We start from the raw sequence: 21,906 nt of genomic DNA on the forward strand, positions 1-21,906 counted from the left end.
TGTCTGAAGGCATCAGGTTGCAAAGAGAACTCTGAAGGGCTTTTTTAGTGTATTTATATGGAAGTTGAGGACAGAAGTGGAGAAGGTGAGAGTAGAAAAAAAAATCCAGTTCCATTTTTTAAATGAAAACAACACAGGAAAGGTCCTCTTTTTTAAATTTTTATTCAACTTTTCTAGGATGATGAGTCCTTTGACTCGGTTTAATTCAACTCATTTATAGTCCGTCTCTTTCCAAATAAATTTTGCTCCTCTTTTCTGACCTTTCCCCTGTGAGGAAAAACTAAATTCAGTGCCCTGTGAAATGTCTCAATTTTTGCTGTGTAAGTGGGTAATGATGTTTCATGCTGGCAAATGCTATTAGGTTTCATCTTTCTACCTGCTCCGAAAAGTTTGCAGCCCTATCCTGGGCAGCTACGTAGGAGATCATCATGACTATAACATAATTTGGAGTCCTGCCACTCAAGACAGTAAGACAGAAGGATAACCATGGCTGACCATAACATGACAAATGCTGGAATGTTCTGAACATTGAAGCAACTCTTTTCAAATTCATGTGACAAAGAGTGTAGCAATTATTTCTCCTCCCTCCATTCCAAAATAGAAAGAAACAAACAAACAAAAAATAGACAGACAGACAGACAGACAGACGGACGGACGGAAAAAAACCTGAAGCTGCAGCAGGTGTAACCAGAGCTTCCCCCTCACTTGTCCTTATAGTCTGAGGCCCTAAACCAGGCTGCCTCCTTACTTACCATTTTTCATTCAAGACTGAGGTTTTTGCCTTTCTTCGCTGTAGAGACGCCTCCTCCCCAAATCCACTTCCCATGGGGGCACAATCAACTCCACCTCTATGAACAGCAGCACCATGGGAAGAAGGATGGGATAGACAGTGAATTTTCCTTAGTAATAAGAGTGGCTTTTTTTTTGGGGGGGGGGCATGTTTTTACTGTGAAACTAGTGGAGGCTGAAATAGAAGGTCAGTTTCAAGTGAGAGAGAGCACGCTCCTTCTCTTCACTCTGTTAACTATTTCATCCACAGGGTTCTAATTATTGAGACCCAAGTGTGACCGAGTAGACCACCCAGCCTGTTGCTTTATTTCCAGAACAAACAACAGAGCCACACCCCAAGTGTGAGCTCTGTTCACAGCAAAGTGACAGCTCGCCATGACCCTCCTTCCTCAGATGGCAGAGCGGACATGCACACAGTGACACGGAAACAGACCGTTCCTTATAGAGAAAGAAGAAAAACGGGAAAAGGGGGGCAAAGAAAGAAATGAAATGACACCCTTCCTATCGCCTGAAACCAGTGGCTAGGGAGAACCGGAATCCAGAAAGACCCCCTGTAGAAATTGCTAGAAGGGTGCAGAGACTCTGCCTGGAATGGAATGGTTGAGAGCTGTTTTTTTACAAATCCGCAGCACCCAATTCTTTCATCCTTGAGATGCCCGAAAAGAATGAGAACAGCCCGAGTCTAGGCAACAAAAGCTTCGTGTGAGCTTTAGCGGAGTCCACTCACCAATAGGAGCAAGGCAGCCGCCTGCCCAGCTTTCAAGGTTTCAAAAACAATAACCCCAAACTCCCTCAAGGGCTTTGCTGAGCTAGAAGGAAATGCGAACTCTCGCACCTGATTGAGAAAACACCTTGACTTCAGTCCTTTCTAATTCAGATTAGAGATAAACAGCCAGGAATACAGGCCAATGTGTGATTTAGTCTAATTCTGCGGTGTAACCACAAAGTGAGATTTTCGCCTGGACAGTGCCAAACTTCTGCGTTGACGGAAACGTTGCTGGCATGAACTCTCTGGGCTGCAAGTTCTGTGAAGGAAGGACTAGGTCTTGTTCTCCGTCGATTTTCCAAGCATAAACCTCCGCACCTGGCATGCACTGTTTATTCATTCTCGGGTCCATTTATTGGAGAATTTATTGGCAAGCGAGGCGGGGAAGCAGGGAGAGGTATCCCCCCCCCCGGCCGGAGGCACATGCTCCAGCCACACTGAACCATCCAGTGTCATAACACCAGGCTCTCCTGACCCTCTCTACCTACCAAAGGCAAGGTCAAATGACACCTCCACCATGAAGCCTTCTTTACCCCCGATTGCTGAACACCTGTTCGTATAGCATTTCGTCTTTATATTACGGGATGGAGGATGTGGTGTTCTTATTAGTCATTGTCACATCGGATCTCTGTCTCCCTCCCCCTCTTGCCCGACGCAGCGCTGGAACCCATGGACCGTGAGATCATGACCTGAGCCGAAGTCAGACACTTAACCCACTGAGCCACCCAGGGGCCCCTACTTGAATTTAAAGAACACACTCTATTGAGGAAATGTTGCCCTGGTGGGAGTGGAGTGTTCCGGGCAGAATTTGCTCCAGTTCAAAGCCCACAGCAAACAGCTGAAGCGCCAAGATCTCTGTTTGTTTCTAATCCCCGGTGGGCGGCACCACTGGGCATAAAGCCTCTCCGAAATGCTGGCGTTTGGTGACCTCCCATGACAGCCCAGCCCTGAGGCCCTCTGGTGCTGACTCTAGGTACTCACTTTGACTTCCTACCCTGGGTATGACCTTGCTGCTGGCCTTGATGTTTCTATACCTTCCCCCCTGGGATCCCGAAGTCTTCCTTGCACTGATCTTTTGCTACCACTTCGTCCGGTATCCTGGTCCTCATTCCTGTCTCATGTCTCAGAGTATATCCATCTGTGGATTCTGTGTTCTGGTAGGGCATGGAGTCCCACAGCTGTGCTGACATCTGCCTTGGATGCAGTCCAAGTGGGACTGGCACCAGAGAAGCCTGGTGAGATAGCACCGATTTCTCTCAGCAGCGCTGGGCACGGTCGGTCACCCCATCCTTCGTGAACTGCTCTTCTCTGTGCTCCCGGGACCCCACAGCCCCCTGGTTTTTCCTCTAGCTGCCTGGTTCCAATTTCTCTCTCTCTCTCTCTCTCTCTCTTTGCAGGTGCTTTCTCTTCCAAGCTACTGCAATAGCAGAGAGTCTCACATTTGAATATAGATAAGAATAGCCTGGAAAGCGTAAAATGCACATTCTTAGGCCCTGCCCACAGATATTCTGGTTCAGAAAGGGTCTGAGAGCCTGAACTTTAACAAGAACCTCAGGTGATTTGGATACAGTTGATGCACGAATAATACTGAAAACCAAAGCTTGAAACTACTGCGACCATTGCTGGGCCTTATTTTTTCTTTTCTTTATTATGATTATTTTTGGCTGGGGGACGGATCGTTTTTTCATTCTCTGACACCCTTCCGCGACCTTCAGTGTAAGTGATAACACTGGTCGATGATGTCTCTGGCCTAAGCTGCATTTTGGACCTCCTATTCCCCAAGGTACCCGCCTCCCTGGCAACTGGAGGGCTTCCAGTCACTTCAGAGTCCCCTCGAGTCCACACCTCAGTGAATGGCATCTTCCTCAACCCAGCTGCTCATGGCAGAGGACTCTGAGACTCCTCCTCGCCTTCCCTGTCGCCCTTGACTCACATATCCGTGTACTGGCGAGGCGCGCAGAGACTACGTTCAAAATAACAGCCCACATCCATAGAAGTCCTTCATCCTTAACAGCTTAGATCGTCTTCCTCTTTTTTTTTTTTTTTGTCAGCACGACTGGCAGAGCTCCCTGACTGCTCTACGCACTTACACTCTGGTCCTCACTGTCTCCAGCTCCGCCTCAATCAAACAGCCAGCAGCCTGTCCTAAGTAAACCTAGTCATATCACCTCACTGCTTTACGAACCTCCATCTCCCTTCCAAAGCACCTGATGGTCAGAATCCTTATTGCCTACGGCTGCCTCCATGCTGCAGCGGCAGGGTTGACCACTTAGAGCGATGACCGCCGGTCAGCCCCGCCTTCAAAGCCTCACGTATTTGCTATCCGGCCCTCTGCACAATGGGTCCGCCTAGCCCTGGTTGGGTCTCTGCCTACCTCAGCAGCACCATATAATGAGCTAATCCCCACTTTGGGGTCTTAGCCCACGTTGCTCCCTCACTTTTAAGTATTTATTTATTTTTGGGAGAGTGTAGGTGGGGGAGGGGTGGAAAGAGGCAGACAGAGGATCCAGCCTGGGAGGGGGAGGGGGGGGGGTCTGCACTCACAGGCTGACAGCAGTCAGCCCCATGTGGGGCTCAGACCCAAAGTGTGAAATCATGACCTGAGCCAAAGCCAGACACTCAAGCGATTGAGGCACCCGGGTGACCCACTCCCTCCATTTTTTTCCCCACTCCCTCCATTTTTTCCCCCACTCCCTCCATTTTAAAGGCTCTGCCCCAACCCCAATCTTCAACGACCAATTTGAACTCACCCTTTAAGTCTTTAATTTAAATGTCCTTTCTACAGGACAGCCTGAACTAACTGATTCCCTTTCCTCCCCACTTTGGTACGAATAAGCTTGAGTGAATGAAAGCCACTTACAGGACATCCATGGGTCTTTGGAGAGTAGGTTTAACTCAGTCTGCCAGTTCCAGTCGATCTGAGCTACACATCTGACTGATGCAAAGGGAGGTCTCCGTCCACTATTTGTCACAGGCCTGAAATGCCACGGTTTGTTCAAGTAACATAGTCTCCTCCTCTGCTCCTCAGTATCTTCTCTTACAAGGGTATTAACGTACTAATATACATGTGAATTAGCTGCAATGTGGTGGAGTTGGTATTTGAATGTGAATCAGGTGGAAAGAAAAGCATTAAACAGAATCAGAATTTTACTGGGGGTGGGGACGTTTCTCTTGGAGCACTTGGCTGCTGTCACAGGCAGGGTGAGGTGGTGGCTTTGGTGAGCACACGTAGGGGAAGAGAGGGGAGGCCAGAGGGTCAATGTGCTTTGCTCTAATAGCCATCGTAACATGGCAGCAGCAAATCAAACTAAATATTTTTATTCTATTCTTTTCTTCTTAAACATTAATTAGGAAGAGGTTATTTATACATTTAGCACTGTGACCATTTAGAAGGGAAGTAGGATTTCAAAGTGTAAAACTGCTAACTTTGAATGGATTGCTAAACTGTACCTGAAGGAATACTCTTTGTGATTAAAGGGGTCAGCAAGTGTACAGTGGCCACTTTTCAGGGGGCCCTGGTTAATGGTACCAAATCTGAATTGCATTTCAGAGTGATCTTGGATGTATTCGAAATCTTTAAAAACTAACAGCACCCAACAACCAACCAAAACCCTTGACGTTTGAAAGTTTCTTTCTTTCTCCTTACTTTCTTTTTTTTAATGTTTACTTATTTATTCTTGAGAGAGAGTGAGCAAGCAGGGGATGGACACAGAGAGAGAGAGAGAGAGAGAGACTATCCCAAGCAGGCTCCCCACCGTCAGCACAGAACTCACGAGCTGTGAGATCATGACCTGAGCCGAAATCAAGACTCAGACGCTTCACCTGACCTGAGCCACCCAGGAGCCCCTCTTAGATTTCTTATTTTTTAAAGAAATCTTTGTCTCTATGGCATGAAATTTAAATAAGTGTTTCTGAGAATATTTTCAGGTAATTTGTGGTTGCTATTCTTAATATAGTCTGTTGAGCTATAACCTGAATTAAAATGCTTCCGAATAATTTTCAATTCTATGTAATTGAGGGTAGAGAATAAAAAAACAGACCCACCTCTGATCAGAGAAGAGGATGTAACAATAAATTAACCTTTGTGTTGCACTTGCCAGGCTCAAGAAAGAGCCTCAAAGTGGGAATGTAGGACTGAAGTCATAAATATAAGCGCATGTTATCATTGCTGGCGCGAGGTTGTTACGACAGTGCCACTGTCAGTGTCATGTACAAAGGGGTTGTTCTTCCCTTTGTGAAAAAGACGAAATAGCAGGAACTATTCTTTTTGGAGTGCTGACACAAAATGCAAACACTAAAAATTAGAGGGACGCTTATGTGTCTTCTAAGATGATGCTTCATCCCTAACTGGTATTTGGGACTATTGATTTGTAACTCTAATAGCCAGGAGATATCATCTATTAACAATTAAGCTATGATAGATCAAGAATGTGAATGTTGGGGACAAAATACATAGTTGATGGTTTTGACTCGCTTGACAAACGACCTTTATTATAGAAACCAGAGAAGAAGTATCTTTGCTCCAAGATCATGCGGTCCAAGCTTGCGTTCAAATGCATTTTCCTGAATAGCTTCCATCCTGCTTGTCAAAACCGTTCTCACTTTGGACGCTTGTACGGATAAAGAACTTTGTATTTTGAAATCTAGCTCATTCCAGTTATGGGCTGCTGTAAAACCTTCTGGAAAATATCCTTATGCTACATTGGAACATCTCCCTGAACCTCACCCACAGATCCTCATTCTCTTCTTTAGAACTTCCAAATAGAACAGCATAATGGAAATAGCATTAGCCTGTGAGTCAGGAGAATCAGACTGTAGACCAGATTGGTCTTTGTATGTTATTTGACCTTGGGCAAGTCACCTTCCCTCTCCAGCCCTAGTTGCTCTTCCAAAAGAAAAAGGAATTGGGATGAAATGATCTGATGTACAAATTCAAGGAGTAGGTATACTCCCGTCTTCCTGTGATGGTTTTTGAACATTGGAGATGACTATTTACCAACAGGCTTTTGCTTTAACCCCCTTCTGATAACCTGTAGGATGAATAAAGCCCGGCTCATTCTATAGGAAGAACACAATGTTAGAAACTGGCCTTCTCCAGTACATTTATATTCAAATGAGCAGCTGAAATCAGATACGCATTTGAGATTAAATAACTGAGTGCTCACACATCCTACATTGCAACCCCATCTAAGCGACCAAGATGACTGTGCAGAGAATGGAAATGTTGTTTAGGAATGGAGTCCTACTTTCCTTATAACGCACATATTGAAACCTACCCAAAAAGCCGACAGGTTCCAAGGAAGGTAATCTACCTCGATGTAATTTTAATAAAACACCTGCATTTTGGTTCTCTTACGAGCCCCCTTTTCCTGAGGACAGACTACTTCTCTTCTTAATCCCGATGGTTTTATCCGGTTTCCAGTACACATTTCTGTGTACCTGCTTAGTTACATATAGAAAAAAAAAATGCTTTGTGAATTTCCGCGGTGAGAATTGATACAGCAGCATTTCAGCAGCTGTGCCAAATCTGAGCAAATGACTATTTTCTGAAATAGAGAGTGCAGGAGAAAATAACAGCCATGTTTATGGCAACACATGGCAAACCTGCCCACATGTCAGCAATAATAAACTTCTTTAGTTATTGCGGGGACTCCAGAGTGCAAGCTGATTTCTCTGAGTCCAGCTCAGGAGTTAAAACACGGTGCTCCGACGCCAATGCAAGGCGATCCAAAACGCAAGAAATATTCTTCCTAAAGTTGGCTTTCCTCGCTGCCCCCTCCCCCCAGATAACTCACTCCATCTCCTTATAATTATTTTTGTGTCAGCAGGACTTCCTTTTAAATCCATCACTTACTGTACTAAATTTTCTATATTTCTGGAAGTTATAGAAGGAAATGAGCAGATAGAAGTGTGATGATTCTTTCTATAAATAACTGTTGAGTTTCCAGGATGGAATTATATTCCACTTTGAAGGGGAGCTAGGCATCAAACAGCTAGTAGCTGTTGTGGGCTGGGAGACGACTGGTAAAGAAAAACAAGGAGAGCAACGTGGCAAATATATTCAATTGAAATGCTCCCTGGATGTGGTAATCCTACAATGGCAAATATACGCTTGGACATAGGCTCCTAGATTATTTTGTGCACTGCCACTAAACGACCAAACAGCAGTGAGAACAATATTTCCCTGAGCTAGGCTGTGCCATAGATGATGTTGGCTGTTCATAGCAGCAGAAGAGAAGAATTTCCAGCAGGGAGGACTTGGCAAATGTGATACATCCTGCTATGGAACAAGGAGACCCATGGCAGAGACATGGCTTCCCGGGGGGTTCTCGCAGGAAATAGCTTTTGAAATATGCACTTGGTAATTAGTATTGAAATCCAATTGCTGAAAACAAACTGAACGGCTTAGCAGCTTTAGGAACCCAAATGTTTGTATCAATGTATTTTGCTTCCTGTCAAAATTCATTATATGTACCGTGCGTGTTCCCCTTCTTCTTATTAAACACAGATACTGCTTATTGTTTTCTCCAGCTAGAGCTCTGCCAGGAGGCCCTGACATCAGTCAGCCCGTGACGTTAGTTATCCCAGGAAACAAGTCCATGGGAACTGAGAGGGTCAAGTACTGGTTATGGTTGACCAGTGAATTCCCTGAAAACATATGAATTCCCAGTGTGTTGATATGTCCCAAAACGTCCCAGATTTCATATATATTCACAAGAAACAAAGCAGTGACAGAGAATAAGGAGAAAGAAGCCTAAGGTTTCACATATATTGTGGTGGTGATTCTTGTTAAGTAATCGGATCCTGAGTGCTGATAAGCAGACATTGTTTTTTTGTTTGATTGTTTTGTTTTTCTCTGAATACTTCTTTGCCCTTATCTTCCCTGATCTTAACCCAGGCACAGAGCTCTTTGGTCAGTAATTTGTATCCTATTCTTTTTTTTTTTTTTTTTTAACTCCCATGTTTGTAATCAAATCCTTACCCGGGGTTCTTTATTTTGGATCTAGATGTCTCTACATGGTTCTCTGAATAATATTTGTGGGTAATAATATTAGTGGCAACATTGATTTGTTCCTTCGTTGGCTACCTGGGAATTTCATGCTTACAGATGAAAGGATGATAATGAGGATAAAGTTAACAAGGAAAATCAAAACCAAATCTCAAGACAGTGGACATTACTGAAATCCCAGGAAGTCCTGGGAGATAACTGGGCAAACTGTCTACTATACATGAACACAGTGGTCAGGTTTCCATTTAAAGTGAAGAGAAAAGCAAGACAATTTATAATTTGGGCCGCAATACCTGCTTGGATGTGGTAAATCTAGGTGGTCAAGGCAAAGACCTTTTATCTGTTTATATCAACTAAGTAATTCCCTGAGGGCATAATTCACTATTTGTATGTATGTATGTATTCCTGTGTGTGATTCCTGTGTGTGTTGGTGGGGGGGGAGTGGTGGTGGTGAGGGAGGGAAGTAGACCTGGCCTATTGTTTTGTTTTGTTTTGCAGACCTGGCCTATTGTATAAACTAACAAAACAACTGCATCAGCTAAAAACCAAATTATTTGCATTTCTTCTTGATGTTGAGCTTTGCCAACTTCGCACTAATAAACACACTAAATGGCTACAAATATGACCTATTAAGAAAAGACTTTTATTAGTGAAAACAGCATTAAAATAACTGAATAGCAACTCCAGAGTTTTACCACAATGGTTCAGTTTACATGAAACAATAATGGAAATATACATTGCAATTCTTAGTCGGGAGAACTGAGCTTACTATGATTTTCAAAGGCTTCCATGAGCATTGTCCACTGCACAACATGGCTTCCTTGGGCTGTTAACCATCAGCCTAGGACACGATCTAGTATTTGCCAACCAAGAGAAATGCACTGTTCAGAAACTTTAGACGATGACTATTTCCTTCCTACAGCTAATTTGAAAGCGATATGTTGTATTTTTTTGTGACACAGTCATATAATTTCTCTGAGGACCTTATTCATGAGCTTTTAAACAAGTGATTTCTCACTTCTGATATATTATTGAGACCACTAGAATTTCTATTTAGCCAGTGTCTACAAAAGCATACTAAGGTGGAGGGCTGACTAATTCTTTCCTGTCAATGGATCTGATAATTATTATGATTTAGTGAAAAGCCTGAATCTTTTTATTCTCGATAGCCAGTATTTGGCTCTTTCATATAAGGTAGACAGCACAGTTTGCCTTCCTTGATTTCCTCTTCTAACGTGCAATCTTGACAACCAGTGGAAACTAAGACAAAACAAAATTCAAAATTAGATTAAGGGCAGTTTTGTCCAAAATAAGGCATTAAAATTCATTTAACCTCTCGGTTGGTTTTAATTTAACAAAGGACAGAGCCTCAGCATATCCAGAATTGAGGGTTAGCAATTATCGGGTGAACTTGATATATGTTGCCAGTTATTCCTGGTAAGTGAAGCCACAAACAGGATATTTTAGTTCGGCCCATCTGACCATAGTGACTAATTGAATGAGCACTGGAAATGAAGCCAAACCTTCATCTGATACCACTTGTCCACATAACTGAGTGACTGGGACTCAAAGCCCTATGCTCAGTAACTCACTAAGAACTAAAAAGTCACACAATCACGGGATATATATCCTGTGACACATAAAACATTTAGTCCAAAAGCACTTGTGTGTGCTATCCATGCTGTTCACTTCTTCAGCATAGCTCGGTGTAGACTTAAGGCCACAACACTCTTCATGTATATTCTCAGTTTCCCTCTCTGCGTCTCTTCCCATAAGGAAACGTGCCTTCAGTTCACTTCATTGGTCTGTTTATAATCTTTGCTAGACATGATTCGCCTCCAATTAACCATAATGCACTCAGTTCATTTTTTTTCTCGACCATAAAACTCTGGTAAAGTGATGGATTGGTGATTTCGATCATCTTTGAAAGAACCAAATAAAAATCACAATCCACCCCATACATGGGCAACTAACTTGTAACCTGCCAGGCTGGCCATGGATTATAGAGGTTCGGAAGTTTTTCTAAACATATTTAAATAGATAGTTAAGATTGAATATTACTATTTGCTTATCTGCAGTTATGTCAGATTCCAACTGATTAATGGGAATGGACTGCCAGGGGAAAGGATTTAGCAATTAAGTTTAATACAAACAGTTTTCTAAAGCTCTGTACCTTACCCTCAAATCTAGGTGAAAAGATCAATTTGCTTCCTACTTTATTTCTTCTGAAAGATAATGGAAAGATAAATATATTTCACAAACTGTGGCTTCAGAAATACCATTATAGCAAACAATTTTATTAATACTTTCATAAAAATGGCATTTAGTAACTTCTGTCTAATACCTTGATGTTATTAAAAGCAAACAAAAGTCATTAAAACAGTTTCTTTCTGTGATTTACATCAGCTTTCATAGCATTGCTTGATTTTTATCGTATAAACTAACCTAAAATACTAATAATCAAATCAGGGTAAAAACAATACAATGTGTTTTCTTTACTTTATTTCAAAATAGTGATTATAAATACATTCTTAATATATTTTCTCCCCAGCTCTTTGGATGCGACAACAACAACAACAACAAAAAAAAACTCACTGTGCTCATTTCATACAATGTCAAAGTACAAATCATGCAAAAGATATCATAGATTAATATTACTGCCATACATTTCTAGATGTGTTCTGTTATTTCTGCAATACCCGCTGACGTTACTCATGAGGCCATGCCCTGTGTAACTGATGCATCCTTATGGCTTAAAGAAACGAAATGTTTTTAAAAAGCAACAACAGAAAGCTGGTCTTAAATGATCTTCTAATTAATATATTTATTCAGTTTATTATTCAGAATGGAAAACTAAATATAGAATATAAATTGCCTTATAGACTTGAATCACTGTATTTTAATAGCTGCTTTCTCATAAAATTACACAAAGATTTACTTTTCAAGAATTGAGTCATCTTTATTGATTTCATAAAAAAATAATTTAAAACTTGATTTATATTACACAGACATAATATATTATCTCAACCCCTCCACTAATTTCATATGCTCTAATCTTTGCAACTGGTCTAACAGAGTCCGAGCACACGATACGATGCCAAGAAGCCCATGGTGTGTCAGAGCACATTAGAAGTAAGCACTTCTTGGATTTTCTAGATCTGAATCAAATTCTACTAAAGATGCTGTACTGATGTAAATATCACTCCTCAAGGGGTTAAACTAACATCAAGGTTATAGTTGAAGCCAAAAAAACGTAGATACAGTATTTTAACTGCTCTTGTACTCAACTCAAAACTTATGCCTAACTACATTATCATAAAAGGTACAAGTAGAGCTAATGAGAGGCAGGTGCAAAATAGTATACACTGTATAATGTAGGCACAATGACTTCAGTTAAGGAAAATAGATCAGCCTTAACCAAGGATTTGTTACTGTCATTCACTTACAAGTAAAACCTCCAAATAACCACACACATTTAAATTACTCTTTAAAAAAAGTGGAACGTTTATACCTTTCAGCGGAAGAGTATGAGATAGCCAATATGCTACAGCAAGCTTTAAGATGGCGGCAGGTCCTCTCGCCATTGACAACTGCAGAAACCTTTCTACATCTTCAAAGCCTCACCACACTGAGTAAAAGCCATCATCCCAATGACCTATTATCCCCAGATCATGGATAGAGCTTCCGGTTCCTCCCGTAAGTGTCTACTTGAGATTCCTCAATCCATACTTTATTGACAGGATAAACTAAAACACTTTCTTTGAAGCCTTTGCATCTTTATTCTGTCAGTATACATTAGGAGCCCTTTAATCCATGGATGCCTGCAAGCATGGTAATGGCATATGAAAAGTCCTTGTGAAACTGTAGATGAGAACACGCTACAGGGCACACATCTTCACGTCTTTTCTCTCAAGATCAGAAAGCAAGTTTTTGTTTGTATTTTTTTTTAATATTCATATAAAGTTTTCACAGACATTGTCATGAAAATTAAAATTACACATTAAAGTTTTAAGAGCACCAGCACACACATATGGAGACAATTTTTTTTTTGCTATTTAAAAAAAATCTCCAAATTATCTATATGTATGCATATACACTCAAATACACACACACGCACGCGCACACACACCCTCTAAGAATGCCAAGTTGTTTGTTTTATCTTGGAACAAACACATAAAGCCCTGAAATTAGTACTTAATAAAGGGACTACTGTTACAACTTTAACCATAGTATCATTTTGGAAGCTGCACCAAAACATCTGCCACTTGAAGTTCACGAAGAATGTCTATGTTTACCTTCTTGGTCATCTTACTGATTAACACAGTAATTATAAGAGATGGAGCACAAAAGATATACATATGCAGGCAGGCCAAGAAGGTAATGCATTTCGGGATGTCACTTTGCTAATTGGGAGCTCCTACAAATCTTCAGATGTCTCCCATTACCAAGTCCTCCGTTCCTTTGACCAATTTTGACTTCGAAGTTAACAAGCCAGTTAACACAAGTTTGCACAAGCAAACACAGTGGCATATCGTTTGGAGTTGCAGACTGTGAACCCATCGGAGACCAAAGAAAGCATTTTCCAGTGTGGCTCTGATAGCCGACGTTACCGTGATGTTCACTGCGCTACTGGATTATCTGATAGTAGTCGAACGATGACAGGACAGGATACCGATGCGGACGAGATATCACTATTAACCTTACTCATTAATTTTGTCAATATTTGTAGTGAAAACTATTTGAAGTAAGCTTGTAGAATCCTGAAAAGCAAGACAACTGATGGCAACTAACAACTGCCCCGGACACGATACTATAAAACTAAGGAACCTATTTTAAAATGCACAGTTGGTAACAAATCTGCAGATAATATGCTAAATTCTCAAGAATAGCACAGAACTGGTTTGTTTTGTTTTGTTTTGTTTTGTGTGTGTGTGTTTTTGTGTTTTTGTGTTTTTTGTTTTGTTTTTAAATGATACCTGATCACAATGTCCAGAATATTTCTGTACACGTAAGCTTCGGTTTCAGTTTGGTATATTTGTTTTCTGTCTAAATTTATACTTATTGATAAATTCCCTGTGATCAGGAAAACAAGTCAGGCATATTAAATACATATTAAGGAGTACATATTTTCCTATTTAGTATACAAAGTACTTCATAAATATGAATTATGTTACAAAAATAGCTTTGGGTGCGCTCACACGGTAAGCACTTTGCTAATTTTGGACAACCTTTAAGGATTGTGGGTATTTCACATAACTGAGAACAAACTCTAATGTTAGTTTAATTTGAGCCTTGTTTAATTCTGATAAACATCATGTATTTCTTCAGATCACCACAAACGCTATGTAACTCACGTTGATTTGTTTCTTTTGGGTTTTATGTATAGACAGGTAATGCTTAAAGTGTTCAAATTTATTTTATAGTTATGTAATGCATGGTATATTTTAAAGAAATATTTGCACAATTTAACATTATAAATCCAGCGGTTTCAAGATGCAGGCTGTAAAGTTTACCAATTTTACAAATACTATCGAATGTTCTCTCTTTGCATGCTTTTTTTTTTGTTTGTTTTGTTTTGTTTTTTGGTTTTTTTTGTTCTTTTTTTCATTTTGTTTTGTTTTTTACTTTTCAGATAATCTTTACACAGAGTTGTTACAATGCCACAAATCAAAAGGATTATTCCAGTTCCACCAACTTAATCTACATGCAAGATGAAGGACCCAGCTGAGGTACACACACTGGTACCAGTTTTCTTGAGTCGGCTTTACAAAGCACAAAGAGACGAAGGTTTTGCATTGGGGTACAAAACAGATTTGCCTCTTGAGGTTAAATTCAGTGTTTTATGTATATAAAGCATCCCTTTGGCAATAGAGTTTGCAGTATCCCCACCGGACTCCACAGTATAGGTTTTATGTAGTAAAATCTGTTAAGGAAATTCTCTTCCACCGGACACTTCTCTTGCGGCTACAGTTAATGAGACACCCTTGGAAACGCCTGCCTCTATGCCTATTGATAATATAGTATTTGGAAGTTAGGAGTCAACAAAAGGCACTTTCATCATTAAATAAATGTCCTCTGTATGAAGCGAGATTGCATGACCTAGATCTTGTTCAAAGCTGTCTGCTCCTCAAGGACCTGTAGGTAGTCGGGGGAACTCTGGAGTTTTGCCTTCAGTTCAAAATACTCGCTGCTCTTCCTTTGCTCCACAACAATTTTACTGTGGTTGCCGCCTATCAGCGACTTCTTGTTTTTTTTGTCTTGTTGTTTTTCCGGATAGCGGATCTCAAAGCCGCTGACACCTATGCTGTTGAACTCCTTTTTGTTTTCAAGAAAATTCTGAATAAACACATTGGAATCCCTGCTCGGGAATAATTCATCCAGCTCGTCGATTGTGCTCAGTCTCTTCCTACTGTCCACATGTAATAAATCTTTCTCCTTGTCGGCCACGTTCCTCATAATGACTTTCTGTCCCGGAGGGTCTGAGAACATGAAGCCGGTTTCGGACTCTTTCAAACCACAGGTGTGGCTCTTGCTCATCTGTTCTATGGTTTGCGGGATGAAAGCTTCTGTGCTCAGTCCGTCTTTTGTATTGGTCTTGTGCTCGTGCTTCCTGAGCTGCAGCTGCATGGAGCCGCACTCGGGATTCCCCAGGCCTTCGTGCTTGACCGTGGGCTTCTTGTTTCGTCGCAGCACAAAAACAAGAAGGCAAAAAGCAACAAACACCGTTAAAATGAGGACCACCAAGATACTTAAGATTAAAATAGACAGAGGCACAGGGCCACCGGGAGGACTTCGAATGGGACCCAGCGGGGTGGTGAACGTCATGGCAGGTGCGGGGCTCGTGAATGGCGCAGATGGCTTGTTTAAGAGTTTGGGACATAAGATTTCGTTTTTGAGGGACTTCAGTTCAATGTTGGCAAACTGGACGGGTGTCTCACATTTTAGTTCCTTCACCACAATCCCGTCATTCAGCTTCTCCAGCCACAGCTTTAATGCCACCAAGTCACAAGTGCAGTCCCAAGGGTTGCCCTCCAAGTCAATCTGCGTCAGAGACTGCAGCTGATCCAGCACCCCGCTGACGGGCAAGTACATGAACTTGTTGTTCCGCAGGTTCAGTCTAGCCAGGGGCGCTCCCGAAAAGACGTACACGGGCAGGCTCTTTAAGAGATTATTGTTTAAATACAGTAACTGCAAATTGGGCATGGAGTCGAAGGTGCCTGCTGAGATCTCCTTAATCAGATTGTATTCCAAATACAGATACTGCAGGTTATGAAGCCCCGAGAATATTTCGGGGTAGAGTCTTTCAATCTGATTGCCGTTGAGATACAGCCTGCGTAAATTAGTGAGATTGTGGAATACGTCGCCCCTGATCACTGTAATCTGATTGCTGCCTAAATGGAGCAAATCCAGTCCTTCAAACTCGGCGAAGTCTGAGATGTCCACATCTTTGATGCTATTGCCATTGACGTGCAACTTCTTGGCATTTAAAGGTTTCGGGACCAGTTCAGACATGGACTGTATATTTTTCTCTTGGCAGTTGACACTCAGTCCCAAGTCCGAGGGATGTGTTTTGCAGAAGCAAGGGGCTGGGCAAGGCGTCAGAGGAGGCACCCTTGTTTGGTAAGACACGATCTGACTGAGATTGCGGTTGGACAGGGATTTGCCGGCCACGATCCCAGAGATCTTGGAAGGGTTTGTCGTTTTCGGCGGTTTGGTTACTAATCTGTGTAAGGACGTTTGGGTCGTGTGGCCATTGGGAGTGGTGTAGCCATTCTCCAGCTGAGACGGAGGCAGGATTCGTACATCAAAATCACTGCCTGTGCCCATGGGGCATAACTCTTGTTTGTTGGTCTCTTTTAAAAGCCTGCCATATAAGTCACTGGGCGTTTCGCAGATAGCTTCTCCTATGTAAATGTTATATGGCATATTCTCCAGCCAAGCTTTTAAAGGCAACAAGTCACAGCTACAGTTCCAAGGATTGTCCTCCAGCTGCAGTTCGACGACGCGACCTATGTGTTCCAGAACCCCGATATAGGGGAGCTTCTGGATTCTGTTCCCTCGTATATCCAGGTGGGTCAAAGATGCGAATCGGAAAATATTATCAGGAAGGAATGAAATCAGATTGTCATTAAGAATGAGAACTTTCAGTTTGTGGAGTTTATTGAAGGCTCCTCGTTCAATATACTTGATTAAATTGTAGTCGGCCTGGAGATACTCCAAGTTCTCTATGCCAAGGAAAGTGTCAGCTCGGAGAATCTTTAATTCATTGTTGTTCAAGTGCAACTGCTTTAATGCACTGAGCCCCAGAAAGGCTCCTCCCTCAATGTTCTGTAGTTTGTTATTTCCCAGCTGCAGGGATACTGCATGTGAAAAATTCAAGAACGTATTCGGATAGAGGATATTTAAAAAATTGTTTTGGAAGTTGAGGTGATAAAAATTAGACCAGGGCGGTTTCAGCTGATTTGGTCTGTAGACCGAAACCTTCTCACAGTTGACATAGAGCACATTCTCGACTGACACGCAGGAGCACACATTGCAAATTTCCACCGATATGTCAGAATCTGCATTTGTCGAAGAAATCAGGGCTGACAAAATCAGAAAGAGCCAAAGAAACATCTTCTGGCAATCAGCAAACAACTTTATGCTTCTGAATAAAGAGAAATAATCTACAAAATAAAAAGAAGACATTTTTTCAATGATCATTACTTGAAAGATTATTTGCATCTACATCATACCACAGTGAACACAGGGCTGTAATTATCAGCTTTGTATTTTTCTGCAAGTACTCTCACTCAGATGAACAATAGTCAGCAGAAAGGCCATACATTTCATTTCCGTACAGGAGCTTTATACACATTTTACGTGTGCAGGACACACCACAGACAACAGGGAAAAAAGGCTTGATGGTGCTTAAACCTTAACGATCTGAAAATCTTTTCTCTACGCCCACCATCACATTCAGCCCCTGAGCACAGGCCTTTCGCAACTCTAATGACCTAGCCCAGACCATCAGCTGTGCCTTTTGTAGTTGGCCACCACAAAGGCATTTCAATCTGTAGAAGTCTACTCTGTGGGCTCCAGCTAGATAAGAGGCCAAACACAGGAGATATTAGAGCTCCACTGGGCTCACTGGCGGATGGCCATAGCAGGATTGGGTTGCTGCAGAGGGGACAGTCAAAAGATCAAGGCAGAAGGAGCCCTGGGAAGAGATCTGCCTCAGCTCAGCCCACGGATAAGCACTCTGCCATGAATCAGTTGTACATGGCTGCCTTAAAAACACACATGACCCAGTGAGGTTCTAGAAAAAATAACCGAGTAGGAAATGACTACATTTTAATTTCAAGCAGATACACAGTCTCTAGGCTTTTGTCAGTCACCTCCCAAACTGTGGGGGGGGGGGGGAGGAGGAGGGCTACTTACTGTCTCTGGGTCCCTGAAGGCAGGAGAGAAGCCTGCTTACTCCTGCACTATCTAGCTGACGTCCAGACAGCTTTCTCACCCCAAGAACGGGCTCTCCTGCCTACCTGGCCCACTTCTACCCCTTTCCATGCCACTTTGAACCCAGGTCCGGGTGCTACATGGCTCGGATGTTTACTTCCTTCACTTTGACCACAGACTAGCACTGCTGAGGAAGAGGAGTTCACAGGCTACAGTCCCTGAGTGGTTTTATCTGCAGTACCGGATACATTTAGTACAGTCAGTGTCTGTCCTCAAATCATCACTTCCCAAACCTCCCCTCCCAATCTCACCACCCAGGTCTCTCTGTCTATAAACAAATCACGAATCACTTAGTGGAGTTTAACGCTTAGCAAATTAACCCGTTGTAGCCAATTCCTGAAATACTGCATGCATAGACAAGTATATGCAACGTTTCATGGGAAAGAGTTAAAGGAAAAACAAGCACTGTGCATTTTACTGATGCGATTTTAGCCATGTGAGTCTTTTCCATTTTGCACGGGAAGCTGGCTGCAATTTCAATATGGTTACCACCAAATATTAATTAAATAAATAAATTACCCAGGAACACACAACGAGGGAATGATACAAAGAAGTGTCACACAGAAACTCCTTTGTTTATTTTGCCCATGAGGAATGAGCGAGTGGTAAAACCAAGCATGTGTCAAGGTAAGCAATCCATTAGCCACGACCCAGAAAGATTTGCATTTTAACTTGTTTGGTTCAGCATACAGCCAGCACTGCCCAGATCATCCTCACTTGTCACATAGCCACGCATTTTCCCCATTCATCGTGAGAGTTTCACCGGCAGTGCAAAAAGAAGTCATAAATTCTTAAGTATGACATCATCCAAGCCAACTTTCATTGTAAAATCAAAATTTCACATGATCGTTTTGCCTTCCTATAGATGTGGTTTTCAACAGCTATTCTGGTTCAGTTGAGTCATTTCTTGTTACTAGCCCCCCCCCCAACCAGAAATCAACCGAACTAAAAACAAAACAAAACAAAATCCGAATAACCTGAATTAAGTACGAAAACAAGAACAGGGAGCATCAGCAGATCTGAAATTGCATAAGGAGCTGCCCTCCTCCTTGTAATTTCTACTTTAAGTGGCATGGGAGGAAAAAAAGGCGCAAGGACGAGCCAGGAAGTTCCCCAATGCCTCTCCCGTGAAACAGAAAGCCGCAGGCAGCTGGAGTGTCAAGCAAGGGAGAGGGGAGCCGATCGCCCAGGGAGAGGGACCGAGAGGGCAAGAGACCGTGGAGAGAGAAGGAAAGAGAGCTAGAAAGAGAGGAAGGGGCGCTGAATGCAAGCGAAAGAAACCTCACGTTCACAAGGCACCGCTAAAACATGCACATTTTAAAATCAGGGATGAAAAAAGGGAAATAAGAAAAAAAAAAAGCCCCAGAAAGTATGAGTTGGGTACCAAAAGCCATCTCTCAGGCTGCCGAGAGCGGCGCGTCTGCCAAAAGCGGCCCGCGTCCCCATCTACCTCTCGGTCTCCGGATCTCCGCGTCCCGCAAGGCGCTCGGCTCCCACGGCCGGCCGGGACCGCACAAAGCTAGCGAGCCTGCCCACGGAGCCGGCAGCCACCCGCGCTCCGCACCCGCGCCCGTGCGGCAGGACCTGGCCTGCGGTGGACGGACGCCTGCCGAGGGTGGGCCGAGGTGGCTCCCCTGGCGCCAGCAGGAGGAACCTCCGCCCGCCCGCCGAGGCGGGGGTGAGGGGCTCCGCGGAGAGACGCGGTCTCGGCCGCCCCCTGTGCGCTACCTCGGACCGGCAGGGACGCGGCCGGAGGGGCTGCCGGCGGTGGCGCGTACCGCAATGTTTTGCCGCATCCCGGTGCCCGGAGCCGACACGCAGCCCCCTCCCGGGTCCCGGGCCCCAGCAGCGGCCTCGTGGGTCGGGCAGCGGAGGCGGGGACCGCTCGGGATGTCGCGGGGGCCTTCAGCTCCGCTGCGCACACATTTCTCCGCGCGCTCGCGTCCCACAAGGGGCAGCGATCGGAGTTTCCGTCGGCCTCTCTAGACCCGGGCGTGCGGCGGCTGAGGGGGAAGAGACCGCCTGCTCAAGCCACGAGGCCGTGTGCCACCGGGGCGTCACTGGCCCGCTTGTCACACAGGCAGAGTGACCCGGTGGCTCCGTGGCCGGGAGCAGCGGTCCAGGCACCCCCTACCCCTTACCCCCCACATTCCCCATCCCCCCACCTCCCACCCCCAGCTGGCCAGGCACAAAATGCTGCTCTCACCAAGCTAGAAATCAGCTCAACATTTGGGCATCTTGCAAAGTCGCGTTGCCAGCACTTGCCCGGCTTTGCAGGGCTTTTAGAGTTAGCTACCGGCTTCTCTCGTATTCCCAGTGTTGTCGGGTGCCAGAGATCTCGGGCCAGCTCGCGGGCCACCGCTGGGAGCCCCAGACCCACGTCCGCCTGGAGTGCTTGCGGGGTGGGGTGGGGGGGGGGGGCGCAGAAAACAAAGCCAGCGCAGCGGCCCCGACAGCCCGAGCCGCCCTAGACCAGGACACTTTCCCCGCCGCCCGGGCCGCCCAGGGAGGCAGCGACGTTAAGGACACCAGATTCTTTTGGTCCTCGGGGACCTGCGACCGCGACGTGGGCAGGCAAGCAGGGTAGTGGTGGAGTAGCCGCTGTGGTCGCTTTGGCTACTCGGCCGGCCCCAAACCAACACGACCCAAACTAAAAATAATAAGCTACCTGCCCCCCTCGGCGCGCGCGTGCGCTCACACACACACACACACACACGCGCGCGCGCGTGCACACGCGCGCACACACACACACACACACACACACGCTCGCGCTGCCGAACCCAGCGGGAAGAGGCAGCGAGTGTCGGTGCAGCTCGCGCAGCCCCGCGGGTAATTCACCCACCTCCGGAGCCCAACAGCTCCCGCGGGGCCAGCGGCGCCGCGATCCGCTCTGCAGGTTCCGCGATGGTCTCTCCGCGATCCCGGATCCGGCTCCTCCGCGCCGGCTCGCCCGTCAAACCCACCGAGCAGCCCTCGCAGGCAAGCAGGCGGGCAGCGGCGCGCGCGCGCGCACCCGGCCAGACACCGCGCGCGCACCCGGCCCCTCGCACACGGGCTGCACCTTTACATACACGCGCCGAATCCCCGCCCCCGCCCCCCCAACACCCCGCACACACGCAGCCTCCCTCCCGACACCCAAGCACCTCGACCCCCGCACAGCGCCGAGGCCCCCCGTCCCTCATCCAGACACCTCCACTTGATTCCTCTGCTGCCCACACGCCGAGAAAGCGTACTTTCCTCCAGGCATCCGCCCCCTCTTTATGCCTAAAACACCCCCTGGGGAGGAGCGACCCCTTTCCTCACGCGTATAGACCCCAGTCCCCAAATGCGAGCGCGCCAGCCTCCATTCTCCCACCACATAACACGCACACTCGAGTCCTTTCTCCTCCTTCAGTCCCCTAAGAACGAAGGCAGGCGCGCGCGCACACACACACACACACACACACACACACACACACACACCCTGGGCATTCCTTTGAGAGAGCAACCGAGAACCCAAGCAAAGCCAAAGAAACGTCGGTGGGGGTGGGGGAGGCGGAGGGAGGTAGATAGGGGCGTCGAGTCTACGCGGGATTGAATAATTCCAGGATCGAGGGGGGTGAGTCAACAACAATGACATTCAAAGGGAACAATCGCACTTGGGCTTTGTATAACGGGTACGGTACCTTTGGCTAATTGTCACCTCGCAGAACGGAAGGCTCCGGGAATACTTCTTCGGTAGCGGGCAGTCCTCGATGGAGCCTTCTTGGGACCAGTTTCCTGGCATCCAGTAGTAGCCTCGCTCCCCCTACCTGTCTGCGCGTAAGGGGCTGGGGGCTTTAAGGCAAAAGTGTAAAGCTGTAGC

At 45.0% G+C, this 21,906-nt stretch overlaps 1 protein-coding gene across 2 annotated transcripts in view; it reads right to left on the minus strand.

Annotated features, from left to right (window-relative positions):
* Positions 1-9,186: 9,186 nt before the first annotated feature.
* Positions 9,187-21,906, minus strand: part of SLITRK4 (SLIT and NTRK like family member 4) — a 185,756-nt gene continuing 173,036 nt past the window's right edge. The window contains exons 1-2 of one of the 2 annotated variants that reach the window (XM_039224608.1): positions 21,728-21,778; positions 9,187-17,230 (exon numbers count right to left, since the gene is read on the minus strand). In XM_039224608.1, coding sequence (XP_039080539.1) covers positions 14,664-17,180 — 2,517 coding nt within the window. In that variant the 5' untranslated portion in view covers positions 17,181-17,230; positions 21,728-21,778 and the 3' untranslated portion in view covers positions 9,187-14,663. Of the gene's footprint in view, positions 17,231-21,727; positions 21,779-21,906 lie in introns of those variants that run through there. The other variant, XM_039224607.1, reaches the window with a different exon arrangement.

Source organism: Hyaena hyaena, unplaced genomic scaffold (genome assembly GCF_003009895.1).
Source record: "Hyaena hyaena isolate Hyena2069 unplaced genomic scaffold, ASM300989v1 scaffold_1701, whole genome shotgun sequence".
NCBI classification, from domain to species: Eukaryota; Metazoa; Chordata; class Mammalia; order Carnivora; family Hyaenidae; genus Hyaena; species Hyaena hyaena.